Here is a 26,822-nt window from a genome sequence, read left to right on the forward strand (position 1 = left end):
ATTGTGGTTGCTGAGGTCAAGTCAGGTGTCCCTGCTATCAGTAAGGACAGCCAATCAGTCGCTTTCAGGAACCACTCCCGGCATGACTTTAGTGGTATCCAGGCGCCGGTTGTCGTGTGACTCTTTGAACCGTACAAGGCGTGTCTACGTGAGGCCATGCACTCAACGACAAATACAATGTAGCACAGACAAAAAGGTCATTAGTGTAGGGTAGGCTACAACAAAGTGTATGGTGGAGGGGGGAGAACTATCAGGCAAACTAATTTTAGCGCGCAAAAATATGGCCGGATGGAAGTGAGGTCAGTGACGTGACGGTGACGGTTTACAGATGTTACAGTACTTTTTTCCAGAGATGAGAAGTGTTTCTGTACATTTTCTGGTATCAGTAGTCTTCTTGGCTTTCCTTCATATGCACTTCTCACAACTTGAACTCTTGACTTCATCCAGCCATCTGGATGCAGGGATAAGCACCTACTTCACCATTTATTTGACAGCTTTTTACTTTCACTCCTTACATTTTTTACACAAGTATCTGTACTTCCTAGTTCTTACATTTTCAAACCAGGCTCGTTACTTTAGTTGTAATCTGTATTTGGTGGCATGATCAATATTATTTATTGTCATTGTGTGCCTTTTTGGGAGATGTCTAAAATGTATCTAAAAAGATTCCTTGCGAATGCGCTGCGTGTATATAGTGTATTTTTGTATTAATATGATGTGAGGTTCATTTACCAGTGTGACACTAAAACAGGTAGTAAAAAGTTTTTAAAAAAAGTGGGGAAAAAAAGGAAAACGTGCACTTCAACTTTTACCAGAGTCCATTTTCAGCTATAATTTTGGTTTGCCAATTGCCAAAAAGACAACAATTTATTAAGAGCTCAAAGCTATGTTTCCAGGAAACCATAAACGTCTCGTTCTCATTGCAGTTCCACCAAAGCACCACAACATAGCGCTAAACCCTCAAACATCCATACAACACATAACTTCCATTCTCATCTCACCTTATTGTAATGTTTTCTTTTTTTTTTTTTTACATGGTTTGTCTTTATTTACAGTTTGATTGCTTACAGAGAACAGATGCCTCTGCATGTCTCACATCTGGCTGCATTATGACATACGGTGGGTTATCTCTTCTCCAATTCCACCATCTTCAAGATATCAGAACAAAAAACACAAATTTGTCAGTAAATAAATAAATACAACTTTAAATCTTTATCTTTACAGCATCATTTCAAGTTGATGAACATATCATGAAAATAATAGACTTTGATTCTTAAATAATCTTGATTTCAGCAAATAAATCTATGAGTGATGATTATAGCAGTAGGGAATATCATCCATAGCTGGACTATGGTTTTGGTTTGCTGTAACATTCACATTCAGATTAAATTACACTCTTTTCCTCTCTCACTCACACACTCACTCTCTCTTCCTCCCTTTCTATATTCTCTCCCAAGACATGGTGATGGTGGGCCACAAGATGAATGAAAGGCACCAATGACGCACAAGCATGACATTAGAGAAGTAGTGCATTATGGGGGATTGGTCTTAAACAGGGTTCTCCCAACACACACTCCCCTCTCTGCTTAGTTCCCTGAGAACCCTGTGCAAATAAAGATTGTGGATATTGTATTTCAGATGGTAGGAAACAACAGAACATGTTATAAATATTTTGAAAGTAGTATGTGAATCTGAAACAAGAGTTTCCTCTTGTTGATTCTAGAATATTCCTCAGGCAAGCTTGACAACATTTAAGCCTTTTGACTCCATTGTCATCAACAGAAACCCAAGCCCTAAAGTTAATCCGGACAGAGGACCACACACAGAGCCACAGACTTTTATATCACTACTGAAAACTGAAAAGGCTTTAAAAGAAGGTTGCACGGTTTCAGGGATCCCCAGAGAGCAGAGAGCCCAGAGAAGACTGGGTGGGGTCTGGACATGGGTTGTGGTCCTCATTTAAATATCCTGTCTTTTTAGGCTTGGAATCAAGCAATCCCAACAAACACAAGGTAAAACCTGGTTTTGAATTAAAGGAGGGTTGATGACAGTGTACTCTATCCTAGGTGCTTCAGATAGGGGGGGGGTAACGATGAGGGGGAGGGGGAAACCGAAGCTAAACCTGTTAGGTTCACTCACAAGTCCCACATAACCCCTCTTTCCAACCTGACAAAGTTCTATCAGCCACCTGTCTCTGAGAGACCCACATTAACCCTGACCAATCATAACTCTCCAAGCCTGCCTTCTGGCCAATTCCACATCAGCCTGGGGGCTATGACCCACCCCCATCCTGTTCCTTTACTTCCTATCACGGCAGCGTAACTTCACGTCAATTCTGACCAATCACAGAGAGTCCCTGGTTCTGACATCACTCTGCCTCTAACACTGCCCCTGCCTCATTCTGCTCTGTGTTTGCCTCAGAGCTCTCTGCCTCAGCCTCACTCTCCAGCTGTAGATCAACATCAGACTCTGCTACTTCTGTCTGGACCTCTGACTCGTCTTGTAGGCCTGCCTCACTCTCTGTTTCTGCCTCGGTCACCGCCTCTGTCTCGGCCTCTGTCTCTGTCCTTGCATCTGACTCAGATTCTCTCTCTGTTTCAACTCCTGTCTCAACTCTTACCTTAGCATCCGACTCACAAGGAGCCTCAGTCTCTGCCACAACCTCTAACTCACTCTCTGCCCCAGCCTCAATATCAGCCTCTAGCTCATCCTCTGCCCCAGCCTCTATATCAGCCTCTAGCTCATCCTCTGCCTCCGTTTTGCTATCTGCATCAATATGTATGTTAGCTTCAGTCTCTGCTTCAGTTTCTGCCTCAGTCTTTGCCTCAGTCTCTGCCTCAGTCTCTGCCTTAGTCTCTGCCTCAGTCTCTGCCTCAGTCTCTTGTAGTTCTTCTGTGTCAGCCTCTACTTCCACGACAGCTTCTAATTCATCCACATCCTTCATAGCCTCAGTGTCAACCCCACCCCCTGTCTCAGCCCCAACCTCATCCACACCAATAGCCTCAGCCTCATCCCCAACCCCAGCCCCACCCTCAGCCCCAGCTTCAGCATCAACTCCACTCCCAGTCTCAGCCCCAGCTTCAGAAACCCTAGACTCAGCCTCAACCCCAGCCTCTTGTTCCACAGCAGTCTCTGTCTTTTCTTCAGTCAGTGCTTCTTCAGCAAACTGTGCATCAATCTCCGGTTCTGCTAAAGGTTCCACATGTGATTCTTCCTCCGGTTCAGTTAAAGGTTCCGTAAGTGATTCTACGTCTGGTTCTGCAGGTGGTTCCCCCTCCAGTTCTCCAGTTGCCTCTGCGGGTTCTACATCTGTTTCCATCAGTGGCTCCACTATTTTCGGTCCCATTTCCGGATCTGACTCCTTCCTGCCAATACCTGGAGTAAAGAGAGATAAGGAAAATGGAGGGGTGGTTTGACAGAGAGCATATTTCATTTATTAGGAAGGTTTTGGTGTGATGTGTGTGTGTGTTGTATACATACCAGCAGGGGTCAGCACCAGTGCCTGTAAGATGTCAGACAGAGAGACAATCCCCACTATGCTGGCGTTGTCATCCACCACTACCAACCTGTGGACCTGGATGAGAAGGGGGGGAGGATGAGAAGACAAAACAGATGATAGAAAACTAGTCTCTAAGCCTCTGTCAGTGTGTGTGTGTGTGAGTGTGTGTGTGTGTGTGTGTGTGTGTGTGTGAGTGTGGTGTGTGTAGGAGCACTTTGCTTTGTCTCCAGTAGTTGCTACTGTGTGTGAGTCTCACCTCAGCTTTCACTATCCTGTCTACGATGGTCTCCAGAGTCTCCATCCTGTTACACTTCATGACTCCCTCAAAGTACTGAGACCTGTGTCTGAGGGCCTGGGTCACCGTGATGTCCAGGTTGTTATAGGTCTTCTCAGCGGCCAGGTTCTACACACACAGGTTGGAGAACTACTTGAGAACCAGGGAGTGAGAAGACAGCCATGGTGAAGTACAATGATTATTTCATATTGATATGATAAGAGGGAACCTACTATGACATCAAATTTAGAGTAGATGTCCACAACCTTCCCTAAGGAGACAAAACACACAAGGTCAGAGAAAGACCATCCAAAACCCACACACCCATTCAGTCACACACACAAACACAGTTGTACCTGATTCGTCAACTACAGGAAGGGCAGAGACCCTTCTCTCTACAAAGATGTTGAGGGCCTTGATGATGGGCGTGTCAGGGTGGATGAAGGCTATGTTACTGTACGTCCCAATATTCAGCTCCTCCAAAGTCTTCTTCATGAATGCTGGCTTGGGCATCTCACACATCTGACACACACACACACACACGGAGACACAGAGACAGAAGTCAATCCCACCATGTCCAGTAGATGGCAGCATACTTGTTAGTTTATATCCAGGTTTGAGCTTCCTGTTCAGTTCAAGGTAAGTGAAACTAGTGATCAACCAGATGGGTGGTCTGGGTTGGTGACACAAGAGCTGACCAATCAGATGGGTGGTCTGGGTTGGTGACACGAGAGCTGACCAATCAGATGGGTGGTCTGTGTTGGTGACACAAGAGCTGACCAATCAGATGTGGAGGGGAGACTCACAAAGAGCTGCAGGAACTTTAGGATCCTCTTGTGTGTGAGGATGTAGAGGGCGTTCCCACTAACAGGGTCGATGACAGGCAGACGGTGGATCTTGTTCTTGATCAGGGAGTATACCGCATCAAAGATACTGGAGAGAAAGAGGGGTGAGGGGAGGAGGATACACAGGGGGAGACGTTGGAAACAGGATAGAGGGAGGGAGGGCGAGTAAAGAAGGTTAAAAGGAGGGAGGAAAAGAAAAAGGGAGAGAGGGAGAGGGAGGAGGAGAAAGGCCTCAAGTCAATAAATCGTTAGACGGTGCATCAAACACAAGGCTAAGATGATTTGTAGATTGAAGACTACACACACGCACGCTCAAACACATGTATAAATGTGCATGAGGGAGCCACAAAAGAATATGAACAGTACAAACACACACATATGCTCATTTAATGTGAATTTATAGATGCGGTTACATGAATAGAATGATATAGTCCCACAAGGCAGAGATTTATAGAATGGAGATTTCCCCAGAGAAATCTCTCCAGCACTTTACCTTCATCTTTCAAATCACTCCTTGCTCTCTCCATCCCCCCTCCTCCTCCCTTCCATTTCTCAGAGTCTCCCTCAGTCTCTCTTTCTCTGTCTTTGTGATGGGGTTTATTTTACACACACACTGAATAATTCAGGTCCTTCTCTTGGAAAGCGCATAGACCTCTTTCTAAAATATTTCATCACACCCTCCCTCCCCTCTCCCTACAGCCCTCCATCACACCATCCCTCTCCCTACAGCCCTCCATCACACCATCCCTATCCTCTCCCTACAGCCCTCCATCACACCCTCCCTCCCCTCTCCCTACAGCCCTCCATCACACCATCCCTCTCCCTACAGCCCTCCATCACACCATCCCTCCCCTCTCCCTACAGCCCTCCATCACACCCTCCCTCTCCTCCTCCTCCTCCTCTGTCTCTCCCCCCCCTTCCTCTCTGCAGGAGCCCCAACAGTACCTGGCATTTGGTGTGATGTTCACCAGAGGCTTGAAGGTCTCCTGAAGATACAGCTCTGTGGACACGACACACAACACACGAGTTCAACACAACACACACATGAACACATCACAGACATGCTCTATACATCATAGAGAAAGCTGGGTCCAGCCCACCTCTCCATGTCTCAATTTTGTGTTCCTCCAGTTCGTAGATCTGAACCTGTAACACATTAGAACACACCAATGAACTCAGAGACACATACATGACCAAAGGGATACACACAAACATCAACTATACACTGTGTGTTTAGAGGGATGATGAGAGAGAAAGAGAAAGAGACTGTGTGTGTGACCTACTAATTCTCCACTCTGCTGGGAACTGATGTTTGTAGGACATTCAGGCCAGACATACGTCCAAATCTATCTCTGTAGTTCTTGTAGCTACTTCCTACTTCCTCTACACTCATTAGGCAAGACTAGTAGGCAGCTTCTACATGTCGTTTCGTCTCATCAATGCTGACCTCAAAGCCAGCCTGGACAGTGATTGGTCGGCTGCAGTAGGTCACAGTGCCAGGGGTCAAAGGTCAGGGGAGAAAGTTCACCTACCATTGGAGACTTGTAGTACCTGGTCAGGATGTTGATGAAATCTGTGATGGTCAACATACCTGAGAAGAGGGAATGAAAGGGAATATGAGGATGAGGGGTGAAGAAAGGAGTGAGGAGGAAAAGAAAGAAAGTGAAAGAGATGAAGGACAGGAGAGGAGAGATGGGACAACACAGCTGGTTAATCAAAGTACAAAAACATTTTGCACAGAGGGCAGACATGTACAGATTACCTCTCTGCCTTACAAAGAGAGAGAGCGAGAGGTTAGAAGGGGGGAGGGATAGAGGGCAGACAGGAAGACAGCGTAATAAGAGAAGGATAGAGAAAGGACAGAGAGAGAACTGAACAATATGGAGGGAGGGAGGGAGGGAGGGAGGGAGGGAGGGAGGGAGGGAGGGAGGGAGGGAGGGAGGGAGGGAGGGAGGGAGGGAGGGAGGGAGGGAGGGAGGGAGGGAGGGAGGGAGGGAGGGAGGGAGGGAGGGAGGGAGGGAGGGAGGGAGGGAGGGAGGGAGGGAGGGAGGGAGATAAAGCCACTCAGAATGAAACATTGCTAAATATAGAGACTAGACTCTCACACAGACACACTCTCTCTTTATCTCTCTCACTCTCTAATACAAGAAAATAGAAACACACAATGACTCCAACTTTCTCTCTATTCCCCCTCCATCTCTCTCTCCCTCTCTATTCCTGTCTTTGTCTCTCTCTCTCTCTCCCTCTCTATTCCCCCCTCATCTCTCTCCCTCTCCGTCTATGTCTCTCTATCTCTCTCTATCCCTCTGTCTCACTCTTTGACATCCATTCAGCCTGAGGTGGAGAGGGGTGACTCAAATGGATAAAAAAGCTGTATTCCCATTAATGTCCATCTGCTAGTCTGTGAGCACACACACAGACAAACACACACATATACATAGTGTAGTACTGACAAACAAAAAGACAGTATAGATACACCACATTGTGACGAACACTTCCTCCTTACCCACAAAGCTTTGCTTTTTTGACTCCCATAATGGGGCCGCTCGCACCCCATTGGCCACGAGGGCGAAAAACGCCTTCTTCACCTGCAACACAGAAACACCCATCTTCCTCATCATCATCATCCATACCATGACAAGGAACGGAATAGAATATCATGCAGTGAGTCCAGCCAGTCAGACGTAGTTACACATTAATGAGGACATCAGTATGGGTGCAGAGAAGACCTAATCTCCCACACATGATTCCTTCTTTTTGATCATTCTGAGACAGTCCCTGGGTGAAGGCGGTGGGCAGGAAGGATGGAGAGAGGGATAGAAAAGATGGAGGTTCGGAGGGGTGGAAAGGTGGAGGTCCTACCTGTAGGGTGGTGTCAAACACCACCAATTTGGAGCTGGTGGGAACGATGTCATAGCATTTGTGCGACTTCATGAAGCGCATGTAGATATCCCTCTCGGATTTCTCAACAGCTGGGGGGAGACACACACACACAAAGATAAAGCACACACACAGAGCTTGTTGCCATGGCAATTATCTGACCCTGCTGATGGTGGTGTCTGCAGACCAGCTGAGTCAGTTCCGTACAGGTTACTAAGCTGTCGACACAACAGAACGTTGGGCTGCGGGGACTCAAGCTCCCCCTCCTTTATAACACCTTCTCCCTCCTCGTCCAGAGAGCTGGCACTCACATCCCATAATAGTGCTGCCTCGCCACCTGGGTAACCAGGCCTAATGATACACTCAGTCTTTCCTCTCTCTGCTTCTCCATACCTCATCTCCAGCCCCACACACACCCTATCTGTCTACTCTGCTGCTCACCTCCAGGCACACACAGAGACAATGTGTCGGGCAACCTGTCTGCTGGCTCTTCCTCTCAGCTCCTACATGGTCTCCATCTGGGGCCTAGTACACACACATGACCCGACTGGACTGGAGGACAGGAGGACTGGGGGACTGGGGGACTGGAGGACAGGAGGACTGGGAGACTGGGGGACTGGAGGACAGGGAGACTGGGGGACTGTATGACTGGAGGACTGGGAGACTGCAGGACTGTATGACTGGGAGACTGGAGGACTGTATGACTGGGAGACTGGGGGACTGGGGGACTGGAAGACTGGAGGACTGTATGACTGGGAAACTGGGGGACTGGAGGACTGGAGGACTGGGGGACTGGAGGACTGGGGGACTGGGGGACTGGAGGACTGGGGGACTGGGGGACTGGGGGACTGGAGGACTGGAGGACTGGGGGGACTGGAGGACTGGAGGACTGGAGGACTGGGGGACTGGGGGACTGGGGGACTGGGGGACTGGAGGACTGGGGGACTGGGGGACTGGGGGACTGGAGGACTGGGGGGACTGGAGGACTGGAGGACTGGAGGACTGGGGGACTGGAGGACTGGGGGACTGGAGGACTGGGGGACTGGAGGACTGGGGGACTGGATGACTGGATGACTGCCTGACATATACAATCAAGGAGAGGACATCATGACACTAAAGCCCAAAAGTCCTCTATTTCTTTCTCTCTTTCTTACAAATGTATTTGTATGAACCAATCTTTCACAGTTAAACAGCTCAGGGTGTGTAAGCACGAGAATTTACCTCAGCACTGTTGCCCTGCTCTGCTCTGGACGGCAGCCACCTTGGCAAATCACTGGACTGAGTTACAGTAGAATGGATCTATTGTTCAGAAAAAAGCCTGGTATGTGTGTGTACTGTGAAGAACTATTCCCATTGACCCATTGCAGAAGGCTATTTGGAATAACCGCTTGCGCTAACTGTTAAAAGCCTTTAACCTTTCACTTGCAAATAAACCGGCAGGCTAAAATGCCTTTAACTTCAGATGAGGAACAAAAACCATCGTTGTTCTGTCACCAGATGTTTAATGCCATTTATCCTGTCCATGTTAACGATAAAACAGCCACTATCTGAGAGGAAACAAATGCCATGCAATGTAATGTCATTACACAAACCTGGAATGAAAAACCAATGATATTTGAGTCTGTGTAGCTAAGCTTTGAGCCAATGCAGTGTGTCTGATTCGGTGCCTCACTGTAAAAGACCCAATGTTCAATCCCCGGTCAGCTCCACTGGGACTGTGTGACCTAGAATGGTCTCCCAGGAAGGAGAGGGGGTAGATAGGGGGGTGGAAGAGGTGGCCGGGATAAAGCTGAATCCATGTTTATGGACCACAGTCTCCAAGACCCTTAAACCACTAGGTCTAATGTTAGTCACTAAGGTTGACTAGTCGTCCCAGGACAGACCCTCAATAACCTATGAACTCACTCAGCTTCTAGTCTCCTTTCATTACAGATTAGTGCACTAGCAGCGTCACCCACCCCAGTACTACTTATTTGGCTGCCCGCCAAAGCGACACTTAAAGCAGGTTTCTTCTCTGAACAACAGGTTCGTCGAAGACACAATGAAAGTACACAAAGATGGAGGGGCGGAATTCCCCTAATACACAGACAGTGACGCTCCGTTTTCCCCGACACACTGAGATGGTCCTGATGTTGCGGAGTCTGACACATCGGTATAAGCTATCTCGCGAACTTAAACTGCAACGGATGTCCACACACAACTATTCAAACTAAAATACTGTACATAAAATGCATTCCGTCTATACATTTGACTGCAGAAAGACAACTAGCTCTATTTTTCTGCGCAGAAATTAAGCTCAAGTTGAGAATGGTTGACACGACTTGAAGCAAATGTGATGATGACTCTCGCAGAGCTCTAACTACATCATCGGATTTCTAGAAATGTTTGCAAGAAGCTCCATCTTACCTGCATCGTCAGGGTCCAATTTCTCCAGCATGCCTTCAGCAACAGCGTAAACCTGTAGACAGGACACACACGAGTCACAACGGCTGCTAGTAGTGTACCGGGCACTCGTGTCCCCTCTACCTCCTCACTCCGTATCCGTGAGCTAATGTCTGAATACGAGCAAACCGGCAGCGCAGGAATCCAGCGGTAGTCGGTTTTCGGTGATAGAGTAGAAAATCCTGGTCTACTTGTCTTATTTACATTCGTTAATACGGAATAATTTTGAGGCCACGTTGAATCCGTTTAGCTTGCAGGCTCATTACCTCGGTTACTATCGTCTGTCGCTCCTGTCTCCTCTAGCGATGCCAACAACGTGAAAACTCCCTCAATCCGTGACTGGCGAAAGTGATTGATTTTTAACATGGATGCATGCCGCTTCGTTTGAAAATGATGTGGCACAGATTTCTCAAAACTAAACTCGTTTTTATCATTAGCCTACATCCCTGATACATTCCCCTGGAAACGTAGCTTACACAGTAGGCTACCTACAGTGACAAACTAAAAGCAAGTAAGCTTGATCGCCTAGAATTCCCCTATAAAGAGCCAATGGTACATTCCACTTTGCTGCAGTCCAAGTGAGCGGTAGGCGTGTTAAACAACGCTTTGATCAGTGGTGAAAACAACAGCATTTAACAGATAGTTAAAAACAGGAACGGTGTAAGCAGCCCCGCTCTAACCCTTTGGAGAAATGTAGTTAAACTAGTAGTAGTTCAAAGCGCTCCGTAAGCTCAACTCGGTATATCCGTGTAGCCATAGATAGGACACATCCAATTACGTGTTATATCAGGGGAGATAGGCAGCCAGCCAGGAACATCCCGTGAAAGGCGTGGGCAACAGTTGTAGCCTGTTAGGCAGGCCCGTAAAGATGACCCCCGCAGCCCCCGCACCGCGGAGGGGCCTCGCAGGGATGGGGGGCCTTATTGTCTTGTCTGTGTTTCCAGAGTTGATATAAAAATAAAGGAAAGTATATTTAATTGTGCTTTCTTTGTTAGCTAGGTAAGTGACATGACGAAGTAGGTCAGATGGTCACTCAGGCTTATTCTGCGGGGGGCCTCATGTGTTTCCGTTACGGGCCTGCTGTTAGGTGCACCGAGAACTTTAAGGAGTACTGAGTAGGGAGTGATGTGTGAGAGAGCAGGTGGAAAGGAGAAGGAGGGTGGGGGGTGTCCAAGATTACAAGTAAAGTAGCATTGGATGTGGATGGGGTATGGAGACTCTGGATGGGGAGGGATACATGAGGGATGCAGTGAGGGAAAGGAAATGGGGATATGTAAAATACGTACCATTCGCGAGGTAGCGATGGTGGTGTAAGGTGTGTGGGGAGGCCTGGAGGAGGATGTGTGCGGGCTGTAACGCTGGCCTGTGTCTGGGGGAGAGGAGTAGGAACGCAGGCGGGTCTCCAGCCTCTCTGGCTCACTTCGATACAACTCCAGAGGGAACGCGGGGGCAGGCTGGGAGGCCGGATAGGGGGGCAGGGAGGGCGTCGAGGGGGGTGATGACACACTGGAGGCTAGGGGGAGAGAGGGTGTAAGAAAAGACAGAGAGAGGGGGAGAGAGAGGAATAGGGTTACATGATTCTCAATGAACAAGACTTGAGATTAGCGTTCTGGACATGTGGACAGCAGTAGCTGTCAATCACCCGTTGATAAGGTCATGTCACCCAATCACATTGGTCATGTGTGGTTGTGTTTCTACAGAGGGACGACGCTTGGTAACTAGCTAACAGTGTCTTTGACCAGCATCCTGCCCGTTACAGTTACACTGCACTCTCTGGTTGACTGTACACAGACAGAGAAGGACTGAGTTTCTCTGGCTACCTGATATGGTGAATGTAACATAGCACCCTGTACACACACATGTATGTACTTACACACACACACACACACACACACACACACTCTTTAGGAGGAGTGATCTATGAGCACTTGTCAATTGCAGTAAACGGTAGCTGGCTGATTACTCTGGTTCTGCTGGTTCAGCATAACAGTAATGTACAGAGGAATTCACTATCGAATGCATTCTAACTGCAGGTTCATGATATCCTGCATGAGCTCATTTGAGAGGCATCACACGCATGTGTGTGTTTGTGCATCGTATATCCCTCCTTTCGGCCCCGTAAAGACACAAGGATCATTAACGTCAGAGCTACTGAATCATCAGCTTATTGCTGAAAGATGACACACACACATACACTCTCGCACACATACAAACCCACACACACATACACTCTCGCACACATACAAACCCACACACATACACTCAAACACTCTCGCACACACACAAACCCACACACATACACTCATACACTCGCACAAATACAAACCCACACACATACACTCATACACTCTCACACACATACAAACCCACACACACATACACTCATACACTCACAACTGTTCCCTTTTTTCCCTCGTCTCTCTCTTTCGCTGTCATCCCTGATTTAGAATACCTCCGAGCAGTGTGTCTGGGTTAGTCAGGCTACAGATGGTGAGCAGAGTGTGTGTGTGTGTGTGTGTGTGTGTGTGTGTGTGTGTGTGTGTGTGTGTGACAGAGAGAGAGGCTGGGTCTTTGAGGGAACTCAGTGTTTCCAAACCCAGACAAAACAGTGTACCAGTCCATCTGAATTAAACATGGCTTGGAAGCCATTTTGGAAGCCTCACTTCCAAAGCAGAAAGAGAGAGAGAAGAGGAAAAGAGTGAGCGAACATATGGAAGAGTGAGAACATAGAGAGGCACTGAGATGTGATTATGGTGATCATCTCAGTTGCATGACCTGGACTAGCTAGTCGATCTCAGCACTGGAGCTGACATGAGCAGACACACACACATACAGTACACACACATTACCCTACCTCAATCCAGATCTTTCAGTGTTTATAGTTCTAACCCCCCTCCATGGCTCCCATTAACAGTTAGTCCTCTTCCCTCCTCCTCCAGATGGACCTGATTGGCCAGACTTCTCCGTAGCATCAAGCAGCTGATCAAATAAACCAATCTGATTGGCTGACAACAGCTCCATCAGCACAGGCACCAACTGGACACTGTTGCACAACCTCTCTGGAATCCCAGGGTTACATTCTAACCCTGATCTCAGTCTAATACAACATGTACTTATAGCAAGCTAGCATTTAGTCATTTAGCAGACGCTCTTATCCAGAGCGACTTACAGTAGCACGCTATTACTCCCCATTCTGTTCCATACTCTATTCTGTTCTATTCTATTCTCATATATTGTTCTATGCTTTATAATACTATGACATATTACACTATACAATACCATGTCATAACTAAATATACCAATACTAGGTATTTGGTGGGGTCATCTCAGGTTGACAGAGCTGGTGATGATAACTAGATAGGCAGGCAGGCAGAGAGCCGCTGGCTCTGAGTGTTCCACCGAGTCACACACTCAACATGGGGCATCAGACCCCAGACTGAGAGAGACAACTACCATGGCAACAGACCAGAGGCAGTGAGACGGAGAGAGAGTGGAAAAGAGAAGAGACAGAGGGGGCGAGGCAGGGATGGATTGTAAAGAAAGAGAGTGGGAAAGTGTTGAGTGTGTATGTATGTATGTCTGTGGATATTTGTGTGTTGTGTGTTCTTGGAAATTGCCACCTGTGTCTGGGTTGAGTGACACGTCAGGGGAAGAGCAATCAACAGCCTGTCCCAGCATGCATAGCAAAGAAAGAAAGTAGCCAGTGTCTATAAAAACTGTTGTGAATATAACACTTCTCTTGACACTTGTCACAGTCACACACATAGACACAAACGCAAATATGCTCTCACACACACACACACACACATACACACACAAAAGTGAATTGCCAGTGCCCCCTGCAGTCTACTATGTGAAGCAGATAAACTTCTTGTTGAAAGGCAAGATAACATTCTTTTGCAGCACATAACATTTGCTGAGAATACTGTGAAGAAGAAAACAAAACTCTGTTTCACGTAGATTCCACAGCTGTTTTCATTTGTGATTATAGAGCTTTATAAAAAACTAAGCCCTACTCTATTACTACCCCTCCCTTTAGTATTTTCTCTCTAACTCCCCCCTCTCTCTCTCTCTCTCTTTCCTTCTTTCTCCCTTCCTCTCTCAGCCCCTCTCCGATGATTTCATAGGCCTTCGGCCAGCATCATGATAACAGCAGCACCCGTTATAGACCTCAATGTAGAGCAACAATAGTCAGGTGTGCTCTAGCCTAACAATAGTAGTCAGTGGTGGTTGTGAGATTACATCCCTGGCGACCCAGACGGTGTAATGTGGGGTCACGACTCAACCTGTTTCTGCCCGGTAACAGACAGGTTATGTAAGATACACTGTGTGAATGTCAGTATTGCCAGAGGGCCACAACAGCTTTCACCTCAGCCTCTGATTTCCTATCCTCTCCTCTCCTTTCTTCTCCTTTCATTTCCTTTTTTGCATCTCCTCCCCCTCTTCCTTCTGTCAGTATGCAGGCTGTTGCAACATGCGTGTGTTGACTGATACCGTGACTCAGCGGGGTCTGGGTGAAGGGAGGAGGGAGGGAAGGATGGAGGGAAGGAGGGAGGGGAGTAGGAAGAAAGAGGAGAGGAGTGGTGAAAAGAAGAAGTGCAGGAAACTAGAGGGGAAGGTGGAGGAGGGAGGTGAGTATGGGACCCAGGGAGGATGGACTGATATGGGGGAGGGACAGAATGGAGGAGGAAAAGAGGTGGTGATGAGAGAGGGAGTGTTTGTGCAGAGGCAACCACCTTTTATCAGGTCTCTCCCCCCGAGTAAAGAAAGGCAGAAAGGTGGATAAGGTGGCCACAACCTCAGTTTTTGAGGACAGCAGAGTTGTTGCTACAACATCCCTCTCTGCATCGGTCCTTGATCTCTGAGACCAAACGGTGTGAGTAACAACTGAAGACAACCCTCAGCAGGTGCTTGTAGGACACACAAGATGGAGGCATGTGGTGTTCTGTGTGTTTGTTTGTCTGTGTTTGTGTGTCTCTGAGTTTGAATCCATAGAACTGTGAAGTATCCAGTTTTTATGGGTCACTCTATGTCTTCACTTCCACTCGGTCTTGTCAGCCTAAATAATTAAACGTGTCTCCTTGGCAGCCACACACACACACTCCTCCGGAATTACAAAAACAACACCTCTACACACTTCCCCGATAACCTCTTTACATGACATACTTTACTCACGCTACACACAGAGACAAAAAAACACATTTCTATCACGGACACCCAACATTCTGATAATGTTCCTTAGAAAACACTCTTACTCCAACTGACTATCTATTGATACCGTTTATCTTCAATCCACATTGCTTTTCTCTAAATCTCAGCATTCGTGTGATTTCCAAAGCGGGACGCCAAGTACAGCAGGAGTTCTATGACATCACTGTACAAATAACTCTAACACATCAACATCATCCAGCTCTACATCTCAACAGTTGATCTGACTAATGCTGACGGTCTGCTTACTGTATCCCAGAGGCCCATGGGGCTCGGACTGCCTCCTTCCTGTCCGTCTCTCCTGCTCCTTCCTCTTCCTGTTCACCTTCAGGCTGCCGAAGCGTTTCATTGGTCGGAGCGGGCGGATGGCTTAAAGCAACGGTTAAAAAGAGCAACAACCAGACATACTGGAGGCTGAGGCTGGGGTTGAAGCTGAGGCTGGGGCTGAGGCTGGGTTGGTGGGAATGTAACCAGACACTAGTAAATAGATTAGATAGTCTGTCATACAGCAGATAACAGACCACATTCCAAATCTCTCTTTCCCTTTACCCCTGTGTGTGTCTTTCTCTCTTCCAGAAAAGTAGAATGAGGAACTGCAACCTTCTTTTCCCCTCTTTTCTCCTTCGTCTTTTCTTTTCTCCGTCTCTGTTCCTCCTTCTCTAAGCCTCCAGGACTGGTCCCAACAACACTGGTCAAGCAGACAGTCAGAGGGAATACAGTAGAGAGAGACCTCCTGTAGTTGTGACGAAGCTAGAATAAAAATGAGTTAACCTCTATGTGTGGTTCTCTGCTCTCCCTCTGCCTGTCATTTGCTCCTCCCTTTCCTTCTCCCACCCACTCTCTCTGTCTCTCTCTCTCCCTCTCACCCTTTCTCCCTCCCTCTGTAGCTACTGTAACTTTTAATTCCTTCATCTCGGCAGTTCTGTGATGCACTGCTGGCAGTCCTGCTGGCATTGTTCCTGTGGTGTGTGCGTGCGCGTGTGTGTGTGTGTGGTTGTGTGTCCTTTTTCTCTTCCTCTTCTGTCTGATGAGAACTGATCTCCGGCAAGGAAAAGGCACATGAGATAAATGGAGGGCGGAAAGAAGAGAAGAAGTGGGAGGGATGGATAAATGAACAGATAAAAGGAGGGAGGGAGGGTGGAAAAAAGGTGTACAGGGTGAAGAAGGGGGCGAGGGTGGAGAGAGAGAGAGAGAGAGAGAGAGAGAGAGAGAGAGAGAGAGAGAGAGAGAGAGAGAGGGAGGGTGTGAACAGATTGTTTTGCTACTTTGTTCCAGTGAACTTGGCAGGAGTCTAGGGGCCACAGGGGTGTGTGCATAAGTGTATTTGTGTGTGTGGGTGTGTGTGTGTGTGTTAGTCTCTGTGTGTTTGTGCTTAAGTAGTCTAGACACATTAAACTTAATAAACTCTCAGACCAGTCTCAGGAGACTGAGACGTGGTGCATTAGGAGCCTGACCAGTACCCCTGTAGCTCCTATAAGTTCTGTAAGCTGCTCATACAGGCAAAGGCAACAACAAACAGGCCAAAACTACCATTCTGTTTTCCTTGGCTGTCTGCCATTGGTGTTGACTGGTTCAGTTTATTTCTATCTGTCTGCCTCCCATCTAGTAAAGCTACCACAGACACATATACAGGCACATGTGCAGACACACACAGATATGGACACACAAACACGCGCACACACATCCACTCGTTCCCACCCCACTGTTGTCCTCTAGTGACCTTGACTAGTTAGAGTCTCTACAGACCTGACCGTTAGGAATCCCTGTTGGCCCTCTATGAATAAAACCTCTTAACCATGAAGGAATTCTCTCCTTGTTTGTGTGTCTGTGTGTGTGTCAGCTTGACTAAGCCATGCTTAAGGCCTTTCCTTATCTCCTACAGCAGTGCAGAAATACTCTCTCACAAACACACACACTCACACACACACTCACACACACACTCATGTTCCTGCCTATCGTCTCATATTCTTATGTGTAAGTGATTTGAAGTGTTTATCTGTGTTTACTTTTCCTTTCACATAAAGGAGCCTCGAGCAGAGTGAGGTCAGGTGGACAAATTAAACCCTGAATGTTCATCACCTGCTGTGTGAGTGTCCTCACCAGATGTGACTCTCTCTCTCTCTCTCTCTCTCTCTCTCTCTCTCTCTCTCTCTCTCTCTCTCTCTCTCTCTCTCTGTCTCTCTCTCTTACTCTCTTTCTCTCTGAATGTCTCTCTCTCTTATTCTCTCTATCTCTTTCTCTCTCTCTCTGTATGTCTCTCTCTCTGTCTGTCTCTGTCTCTCTTTTACTCTCTCTCTATCTCTGTCTGTCTCTATCTCTCCAGCTCTTCTCTTACATCACAAGATCAGTTACATAACGGTCCATTCCAGTTTACAGTGGTCCATTGTTGGGTGTAATACTTTCAATGGCCACTAGATGGCCCTCGGTAACCAGCATCCAGGCTTCACCAACAGCAATGTAGGGGACCTAAAGTAGAACTCACGGTTCTCCACCATACTGGTTTGGTCATAAACATTGACATCAGAAATGAGCTTCTTCTTGTTTTTGACCTCTACTGAACAATACCATAATAATAACATGAGCAGCATAGTGGTGGCATCATAGCTAACTAGCCTAACAGTGCTGGTTATGTAATGATGACAGTTGGAGGTGGTCCAGCAGACTGACTGGTACTGAACATCATCTGGTCTCACAACTGAGGCCGCCTGACCTCTCTACTAGCTGAGGCCCAGTGGAAGAACACACACACACACAAACACACATACACAGACACACACATTGAGGGCAGTACTACTGTGTCATTACTGCAGTTGGTCTACCATCAAAACAAAATTCCAGACATTTCAGGGCTCTAATCAGAACCCCACTTTAGTGTGTGTGAGTGTGTGTTTGTTTTAGTTATATAAGCTTGAGTGACGCCACACTGTATTGTGTATGTGTTATCCTGGTGTGCTACATCAGCATTCAACCGCCCACACTACTGCCTACACACATGCATGCACATACACACACACGCTCACACACTTACATTAAATATCAACCACAGGCCAGTATAATAATTTTTTGAAAGGTGTTGAGAGGAGCTGCTCGTCATTCGGTTTAGGGTTTTAGAGACCTGGTGTGTGTGTGTGAGTGTGTGTGTGGGTGAGTGTGTGTGTGTGAGTGTGTGTGTGTGTGTGTGTGTGAGTGAGTGAGTGAGTGAGTCTGTGTGTGTGTGTGTGTGTGTGTGTGTGTGTGTGTGTGTGTGTGTGTGAGGGTGCAGCCTCTTACCCTTCCTGGCACGGGAGAACAGCTTGATGCTGACAGGAGAGGTGGAGGTAGAAGAAGAGGCGGAGTCACGTGACGCCGAGCGGAAGATTCCGGAGAAGCTCAACCTACGGGGGGACTTGGGAGGGGAGTCCTGGTGGCAGGCGGACGAGGAGGGAGGGTAGGGGAAGATGGTCTTGGGGGAGCCAGGGCTGTTCTTGGTCCTGGCCGGGGCTGATTTGGGGCTGGAGGGCCGGCTGAACGGCCCCCGTGTGAAGAAGCCCTTGGTGGGGCTGGCAGAGTGGCAGTTCCCCTCACCCTGTAGGGAGCACCAAGATATAGAAGAAACTAGAATACATTAGACTCTGGAATAGAATAGAATAGTCTTATGTCTAAAATGCTTGCTGCTGTCTGTGAGTCGACTCACTCCATTTACAAACCAAATCAGTTACATAATAACGATGATGATGACTATGATGGTGCTGCATCCAAGATCTGTCTGGTCAGTGTGAGGAGAGAGGAAGAGAGACTCAGCCTCATAGGAATATGCATGTACATATGGAAACACACACAGACAGGAGCCTCTCCTTCTCTCTCAGTCTCTCTCGTTGCTCTTCTCTATTTCTGTTTCTCCCTTTCTTTCTCTATTCTCTCCCTCTCTCTCCCTCTCTCTCCGTTCTCTCTCCTCTCTCTGTCGCTCCATGCCACCAACAGACAGTTTGTCATGGCAGCCGCCATCTGTAGCGGAGTTCGCACAGTGAGCCTAGTCAGTGTACGAGCCTATTAAACCGCTCAGCGACTAAACAGTACTCGACAAGGGCAGTAATCATAAAACTTGTAACGTTACGTCACTAGTTGTTCTGCATCACATGCTGACACCATGTCCATATCTGTGTCTGTGAAGAGCTCAGTGTGCAGCAATGCCCTGGTCAGTGCTGCAGGTAGTAATCAACAGATTAGCTACATGCTGACACAGTATGTTTACATGGCACTGTATGTTGGCTCAGTGCCAGAGACACAGGCATTTCCCATAGCAAAGGGACACAAATGCACACTCTCTCTTTCTCTCAGACACACACACAGAGACACGGTGTTTAACTGTTTACTGTAAACTTCCCAGAACATAATGGAATACAGTCACCGTAGTAAAAACAATAATTTCTCCACTAGATATTCATTTGAGGCCGACCTCAAGAACGAGGAAACAGTGGTGATGGAATTAGGGAACTAAGAAAAAACTTTCGTTCTTTGCAACCCAACACAAGCAGATAACAATACATTTACCATAATCTAGCTTTCTAACAGTACACCATTCAGCTGATGGACTGTGGAGCCTGTAGTTCTCAGTGATCAACTCTGATAACAGAAAGGGAAAAGGAGGGTGACCTTCATACTTCAAGGTTGAAGATACAGGGAGAGGACAAATAAGAATAATAAAAAATAGAGAGAGCGAGAGAGATTACTGTAAAGCTGCAAGAATATACCATCATACCCTAGCACTGCTAACGGTGAAAGAAGAGGGTAATCATCCGATTGAGAGCAATAATCAAACCAAACATGGTAACAATGCCAATGTTTACATAATCACCAGAGGGATAGCTCATTCCCTGGCATTAAGGTGACAGTACGGACCAATACAGAGATCCAGTGCACAATGATGACACAGTATGGTGTTGGAAGCAGACACTGCAGACAGGAAGGTGAAGACAGATTTACAGGAAGTCTTACTTAAGACTAAGACTTGCATGGTAAGGCTAGCATGGTGAGTTACTTATGACACAGTTAAGAGTATTGGTTCCCTATGAGACAGTATGGGGTATCCCCAGGAAGCTAAATGTGACATGAAGAACAATTACATGAGATGCAATGAGAGGTACGATCCATCTGGCACAAATAAGTTGAATTTGTAATGTTTTAAATTACTATTTTGGTGTAGAAAGTTACCGTACCTTGTGTGAGCTGTCCTTGTCCACATGGTCTGCCTCCCCTTCAAGGAAGGGCATGGCAAAAGAACTGAGGTCCTGAGATGGAGAGAAAGAGAGAGAGAGAGAAAGAGAGAGAGAGGGTGGAAGGAGGGAGAGAGAGGGAAGGAGAGAAAGAATAAAGTGATTACTACACATCATTTGTAACAGGAGTGACAGTCAGCGAGGTGGGAGTCATGTTCTGCAGGGTCGGGGTCCCGACGAAGGCTTCCAGAACTAGATCCCTGGAGTACACCAACAGCAACACAACCTCACGGACACTGGTGTATAGCTGAAATATAGCTACAGCATACTGTCAGTACTGTTTTAGAGAAATAACACCTACACCATTTACAGCTCCTTGAAAACAGCTTAATTTTTTATATATTTATAAATACATATACAACATTTATATTTAGAATTTTTCTCTGAACACACTTTGGTGTTGGTGTTTGAGTAGCATACGCTTTAGTATGTATTTAACACTCGGAATGCAACTGAACTTTTCTTCACAATAGATTCAGTTCACAGTGATACAGTTAATCCCTTAACACACACAACACACAAAAGTATCTGTGAAGAGTGTTGGTTTTAGAGTCATTAAACACAATGTTGAAAGGCAGACTTACACACAAAAGCCCTTTGCCCCGTTCTTCCTCCATGTGGAGACTGAGAATGGAAGGATTTTATAAAGGACCACAGACCCAGAGAGAGATAGTTAGAAGGATAGAGAGTGAGAGTTGGCACAAGTCCAGAGCCAGTTAGAGAGGAGTGTGGGGCTCATTTGCATGCTGAAACCTTCTAAACATGACTCAGCATGACGCTAACATCACACTTACATTTAGTCATTTAGCATACGCTCTTATCCAGAGCGACTTACAGGACATTCCCCCAAGGCAAGTAGGGTGAAGTGCCTTCCCCAAGGACACAACATCACGGCTGGGAATCGAACCGGCAACCTTCTGATTAATAGCCCGATTCCCTAACCGCTCAGCCATCTGACTCCACTTACAACTGGGACAATATATCACATTTTCTCACACACATTCCAATACCAACCCCCCCACACACACACACACACACACACACATACACACATACACATCTACAAGAATAGAGCCAGCAGAGTACATGAACATTCAGCCTACATCTCCTCAGATCCAGATCAACTGGCACAAATCCTTGTTGCTACTGACAACTGACTGAAGGACTCAAGTCTCCCCAACCATGTGCAGAAATGAAGGCCAAATCCTCAGTGATACATACACACACACACACACACTATAAACACTCCCATCCAATCACATCTGTGGACAGCCACAAAGACGTAAATGGCCTCGTATATCACAGGGAAGTAGATTGTGTGTCCCAACACGGCCATACGGGTGACCTTGGGCTGGCAGTCACACTGTGTATGTGTCCTGCTGGCCCTTATCTCCGATCTAGAGACAGGGACGTCTCAGTCATTAAAAAGAATGTCCTTCCTGCTCTCCTCCACTTCTACCGCATTATACATAATACAGACTACGTGAGAAAATTTAGGAAGGTGATAAGAAGAGCCCCATCCAGGTCTACACTGTCAGGGAAGCAGACAAGGACCCAAGCAGAGAAGGACAGGAAGCCTCTTGACTCATTATTGACACTGTTGTCTCCTTCCAACCTTGATGCTGGAGCCAGAGACTAGCTGCTTCTTACAAAGTGTCAAAAACAAACACTCCTAGGTAACCAGACGAAACAGTCAATGTTTCTAGTGAAGGACACAAGAGGTTGCAAGTAAAGTTTACACAAGTTTGACAAAATGGGCTTGGACTATCGTGATGATTAAAGTGCACTGTGCTATCTTGAATTCAAACAGTACAGTGTGAACATGGAGTTTTGACAATATCCATGTGCTAAAAGACAAAAGCAACAACAATAATATAGTGTTTCTCTTACACTAACAATGTGAGTGGTGGTCTGGCAGAACTGGTGTGTGTGTCAGTTTGAATGGGAGAAAGAGAGAGAAACTGAACACTGCTGAAGACACAAAACAGAACCATGCACACACACACTTACCAGTCAGGTCAGGTAGGTACAGTCCTCCAGTCTGTCCCAGGGATGACTACAAAAGGTCTGCTTAGCTGGGCCATAATCAGATAGGCTACCTAAACCTCTTCCTCAAGGCCTGCCAAATCCTATTTGAGGAGCCTTGGACCAGTCAGAGGAGAGACCGATCAGGATAGGCTAGGGGTAGGATAGGGGGAGGGAAAGAGAGGAGGAGGGAGTGAAGGGGGTGAAGGGGAGGAGATGGGAGTTCAGGCAAGGCAGAAGGAGGGGGAAGGGACACGGAGGAGAGGGGAGGAACTAGTCTAGTGTTGGATAGTAGTCGTGAGCAGCTCGCTATTTCTCTCCCTCTCCCTCCTCTCTCTCTCTCTCTCTTTCTCTCTCTCTCTCTCTCTCTCTCTCTCTCTCTCTCTCTGGATGGAGGTCAGTGGCCCGTCTATTCACAGCACATCCTTCCTCCTCCCTTTCTTCCTCTTCCTTGGCTTCAACACTTCTCCCATCTGTCTGTAGCTACAGTTACTGACCGACAACCCTCCTCCTGACCCCTGACCCCTGAGGAGGTCACCACATTTACATTTACATTTAGTCATTTAGCAGACGCTCTTATCCAGAGCGACTTACAGTAAGTACAGGGACATTCCCCCGAGGCAAGTAGGGTGAAGTGCCTTGCCCAAGGACACAACGTCAGTTGGCATGACCGGGAATCGAACTGGCAACCTTCGGATTACTAGCCCGATTCCCTCACCGCTCAGCCAACTGACTCCATAGAAGCATCCTCCACCCCAGCCTCTGTGCGTACAGCAGCTGGTCTCAGATCAGCTGACCGTGACCTCTCTCAGACTCACTCCATGTAGCTGAACACACACTCTGACTCTAGATCTGTTCTTAAGTACCTGGACAAGGCAGCGCTTGACCGAGCTGCTTCATTGGTTTTATGGACATTTTGGATCTGTGTGTGCGTGTGTGTGCATCTGTGTGTGTAGGTTGCGTGTGTGTCTTCATTTTTTACATTATTTGGCCAAAAAGCTTGTTCTACATCATGGCCAGAATGTGGATTTTCCAAAACCTTGCCCCCCTCACAAATAAAACACTTGCACACAAAAATGAACAAACAAAAACACAGAGAGAGCGAGAGAGAGAGAGAGAGAGAGAGAGAGAGAGAGAGAGAGAGAGAGAGAGAAAGAAAGAAAGAGAGAGAGAGAGAGAGAGAGAGAGAGAGAGAGAGAGACAGAGAGAGAGAGAGAGAGAGAGAGAGAGAGAGAGAGAGAGAGAGAGAGAGAGAAAGGCTGGATTCTAACCATCTCTCTGACTACAACATACCTCACACGCCACTGGTAAAGTATAGAGTAACTGTAAGAAATGCCAACTGCTTAAAAAAAAGGAGAAAAAAAAGAAAAGACAAACAGGTCTTCATTAAAGTCATGGGAGCAGGAAAAACATCCTGCAGCTGTTGCGCAACATAGATTTGATCTTTCTACATTCAATGATATGTGCGTAGAAGAGGACCTTGCGGAGGACTGGCAACCTCAGCTAGGCCTCTCCTCAGCTGGCTGCGGTCACTGACACCAGCAGCATGAACCCCAGCAGCATTAGCACAGTGGACATGTTGTGAGGATGGGATCCAGATGGGATCCCAAATCTCCTGCTGTCACTCGTAAGGCCAGAGAGTGTGGCTAGCATCAAGTGTGTGCTCAGGGAAAAGAAACAAACAAGACTAAACAAAACCGTAAACTACTGTAGTATTGGAAGTTTGACATTTCCTCTACGTAAAGTTCAGATGCATATTTTATAGTATAGCTCCTAGCCTAAGAGCAGTAACAGGTGTCACACACACACACACACATACCGGTCTTCCTGCAATCATGCTCAAACTGTTGTAAGTCAACTGTCCAACTCAGGTAGGTCATTACTAACACACGGGTCACTATTACACACTGATATCTGGCTTTCCTCAAATGTACTCTGACCTCCTTTCCTCTCTATCTCTGTGTGTGTGTTGCTACCAAAGTTCAGTGTATCCAGGGGATTATGTGGTTCCATTGACAGAGGTAGACAGTGCAGTAAACACTATAGCAGGCTGCTGTCCCCATACAATACAACAGCAGACTGGCCAGTGCACCACAACAGCACAGAGACCTGTGTGTGTGCCCTGCTCGGCACACGTATAGACGATCAACACACAATCTCTCTACAGAAAGATAGACAAACACGCGTTCTTTATACGGACATACTGACAAACATAACACCTATTCTATACATAATGTAGGGCACATTATGTGCAGACAACACCTTTATTGGTTCAAACAAGACACTGGCATTTGGCTGTCTGTGGAGGAGTGTGTTTTGGTTTTGATTGATAGGGTTTTTTTGGCAGGGACTGGTGTGTAGGCCTGTGCAAACATAGATTATGTTTTTTTCAGTCTGTCTTTTTTCAAATAAACAGATGAAGCTGACAAGAAGTCCTTTCATACCATGGAGCAGACACATGGGAGAGGGGCTGAGCTATCACCACGCACAACAAGAGTGCATTGTTGTTTTTGAATGTTGTTGTTGATGATGAGGGTGATGATGAAACGCATGAGTGGACCAAGGAGCCATTTCCTGTGACCATGGGAATGGCTCAGAGAGTGAGAGCCTGTGTTCGGATGGATGGAAAACACGATTGTTCTCACAGGACGATCTTCATGAATCATCAAAAATGAGAGGAGAAAAGCATGAGATTGAGCAGATTGTAGAACTCTGCCCCTATTTCTCCTTGCAGACTGACCTTTTGCCTAATGCACTGTAACACACTGAATCATGGGTAGTGTGGTTTATATATGACTCAGTGGCTGCTGGGTAATGTCGTTTTTCTGTGTCAGTGATGGGAAGGTCATCTCTCCTCCCATGCGGCTTAGCCTTGTAGTTATTATAATGGCTGCATTAACTGCCATTTGGTGATGAGATTACTGGACTCATTAAGCCTATACCTTTTAGGGTTTGATTTGAGATAGAAAGAGAGAGAGAAGTCTGGTGTGTATTGTGTTTTCTACACATTGGCAAAAAAACTCACATGTCCCCAAATGCATGAAACTGAAGAAGTGCATGCAGTAACTTTACGAGTTAAATTCATTAAATGTCAGCACACCCAATTCCCACGTTCTACTCCGGTGTTCCTAAGTGCTGTGGGAAACGCCTCTATTTAATGGTTATCTTATTGTTGTTCAACATTATAATAATACTTGTTATTAAATGTTCATGCTGCTGCTGTCGTAATTAAAGGTGCGGAGTGGCATATATGCCGTACATTGTTTTCCTGAGTCCTGTGGGGACTTATGTTCCCCTGACACAGATTCAATATAAGTCTAAACTATAGCATGCATGTCAGCTGTCCAACAAACACAAACCTGCCCCGCCCACAACCAGGCTACTGGAGGGGGGAAGGGGGACGCATTATGTCCATCAGTAACAGTCCCTATCTCCATACTACAGGAGATTCAGCCTGTAGCCTATGTTGCTAGAACGTCAGTCACACTCACGGGCATGTTCAGCCGAAGCGATCTCCTCTTCCTTACACTCTTCTTCTTCACGTCTCTCTTCTTGGGGTCCGCCACAGTGCTTCCCATCTCATAAGAAAGACAGAAAACTCGATATTTTGTGTAAAAGTAGCCTAGAAACGTTAAGTGTCTGTCCGGAAATACCTATATCGTAGGTATATGTTAGCCTACGTACCACCGACCACTTGGGAGTGGTGGACAGGACAGCTTGGTGTAGAATATTGAAGCTGGGAACGTTCCTCGCTGCAGGATGATTCCTATTTCCTACTGTCTATATCCGCATTCATTTGTTGTAGATGCAACTTCGACGGGATCAATAATCCGTTTAAGAACCCCACCTAGTCTCACGCGCAAATATTCGCCTATCGAAATTGTACAAACAAAGCTGATGTGTTGATTGGAATGTGCGCTCGCTGGTGTAGGTGCGCGCTTTAGGTTTGAGATGGATCTGCGAAGAGCTTACTGTAGCACGCACGCTGACTGGCCGCCAGTAAATAATAGCTCTCACCGTGGCAGGACTAGTGCCAACTGATGCGTCAAGCTGTGCGCACAATTCCAAGCTGTCACTTTCCTTCTATTTTACACTGGTTCTGGGCTGATGATGATAACGCCTATGCGGTATCAAAACAAGATCATGATGACAGACGTACAATCAGAGTTGAGTGCGGTCTCATAAAACCATGCTAGAATATCACGTTGTTACACGACGGTTACAAATAGAATAGCTCAGTTATTTGAACTTTCTGAGTGGAGCCCATGGTCGATGTTTCTTCTTAAGGGCGGACACGGCCACCCCGCGGTGAGCACGAATATTAATCTACATATTGTCCAACATTTCTACAGTAGTGCTTTTGTCAGAGAAACGCTGTTTTTCGCACCTTTTCACCA

The 26,822-nt window shown here is 46.8% G+C and overlaps 1 protein-coding gene across 1 annotated transcript; it reads right to left on the bottom strand.

Annotated features, from left to right (window-relative positions):
* Positions 1–818: 818 nt before the first annotated feature.
* Positions 819–26,379, bottom strand: LOC136957373 (5'-AMP-activated protein kinase subunit gamma-2-like). The gene is made up of 16 exons (XM_067251253.1): positions 25,917–26,379; positions 20,344–20,415; positions 18,419–18,713; positions 11,227–11,453; positions 9,905–9,956; positions 7,481–7,590; positions 7,125–7,206; positions 6,151–6,209; positions 5,719–5,764; positions 5,564–5,618; positions 4,580–4,706; positions 4,130–4,295; positions 4,007–4,044; positions 3,756–3,902; positions 3,481–3,574; positions 819–3,375 (listed from the first exon to the last, which is right to left on the bottom strand). Exons 1-16 carry the CDS (start codon positions 26,001–26,003, stop codon positions 2,369–2,371), a joined length of 2,664 nt encoding a protein of 887 aa, XP_067107354.1. The 5' UTR covers positions 26,004–26,379; the 3' UTR covers positions 819–2,368.
* Positions 26,380–26,822: the final 443 nt, after the last annotated feature.

The sequence above is a fragment of the Osmerus mordax genome, chromosome 15 (assembly GCF_038355195.1).
Source record: "Osmerus mordax isolate fOsmMor3 chromosome 15, fOsmMor3.pri, whole genome shotgun sequence".
Classification (NCBI taxonomy): Eukaryota; Metazoa; Chordata; class Actinopteri; order Osmeriformes; family Osmeridae; genus Osmerus; species Osmerus mordax.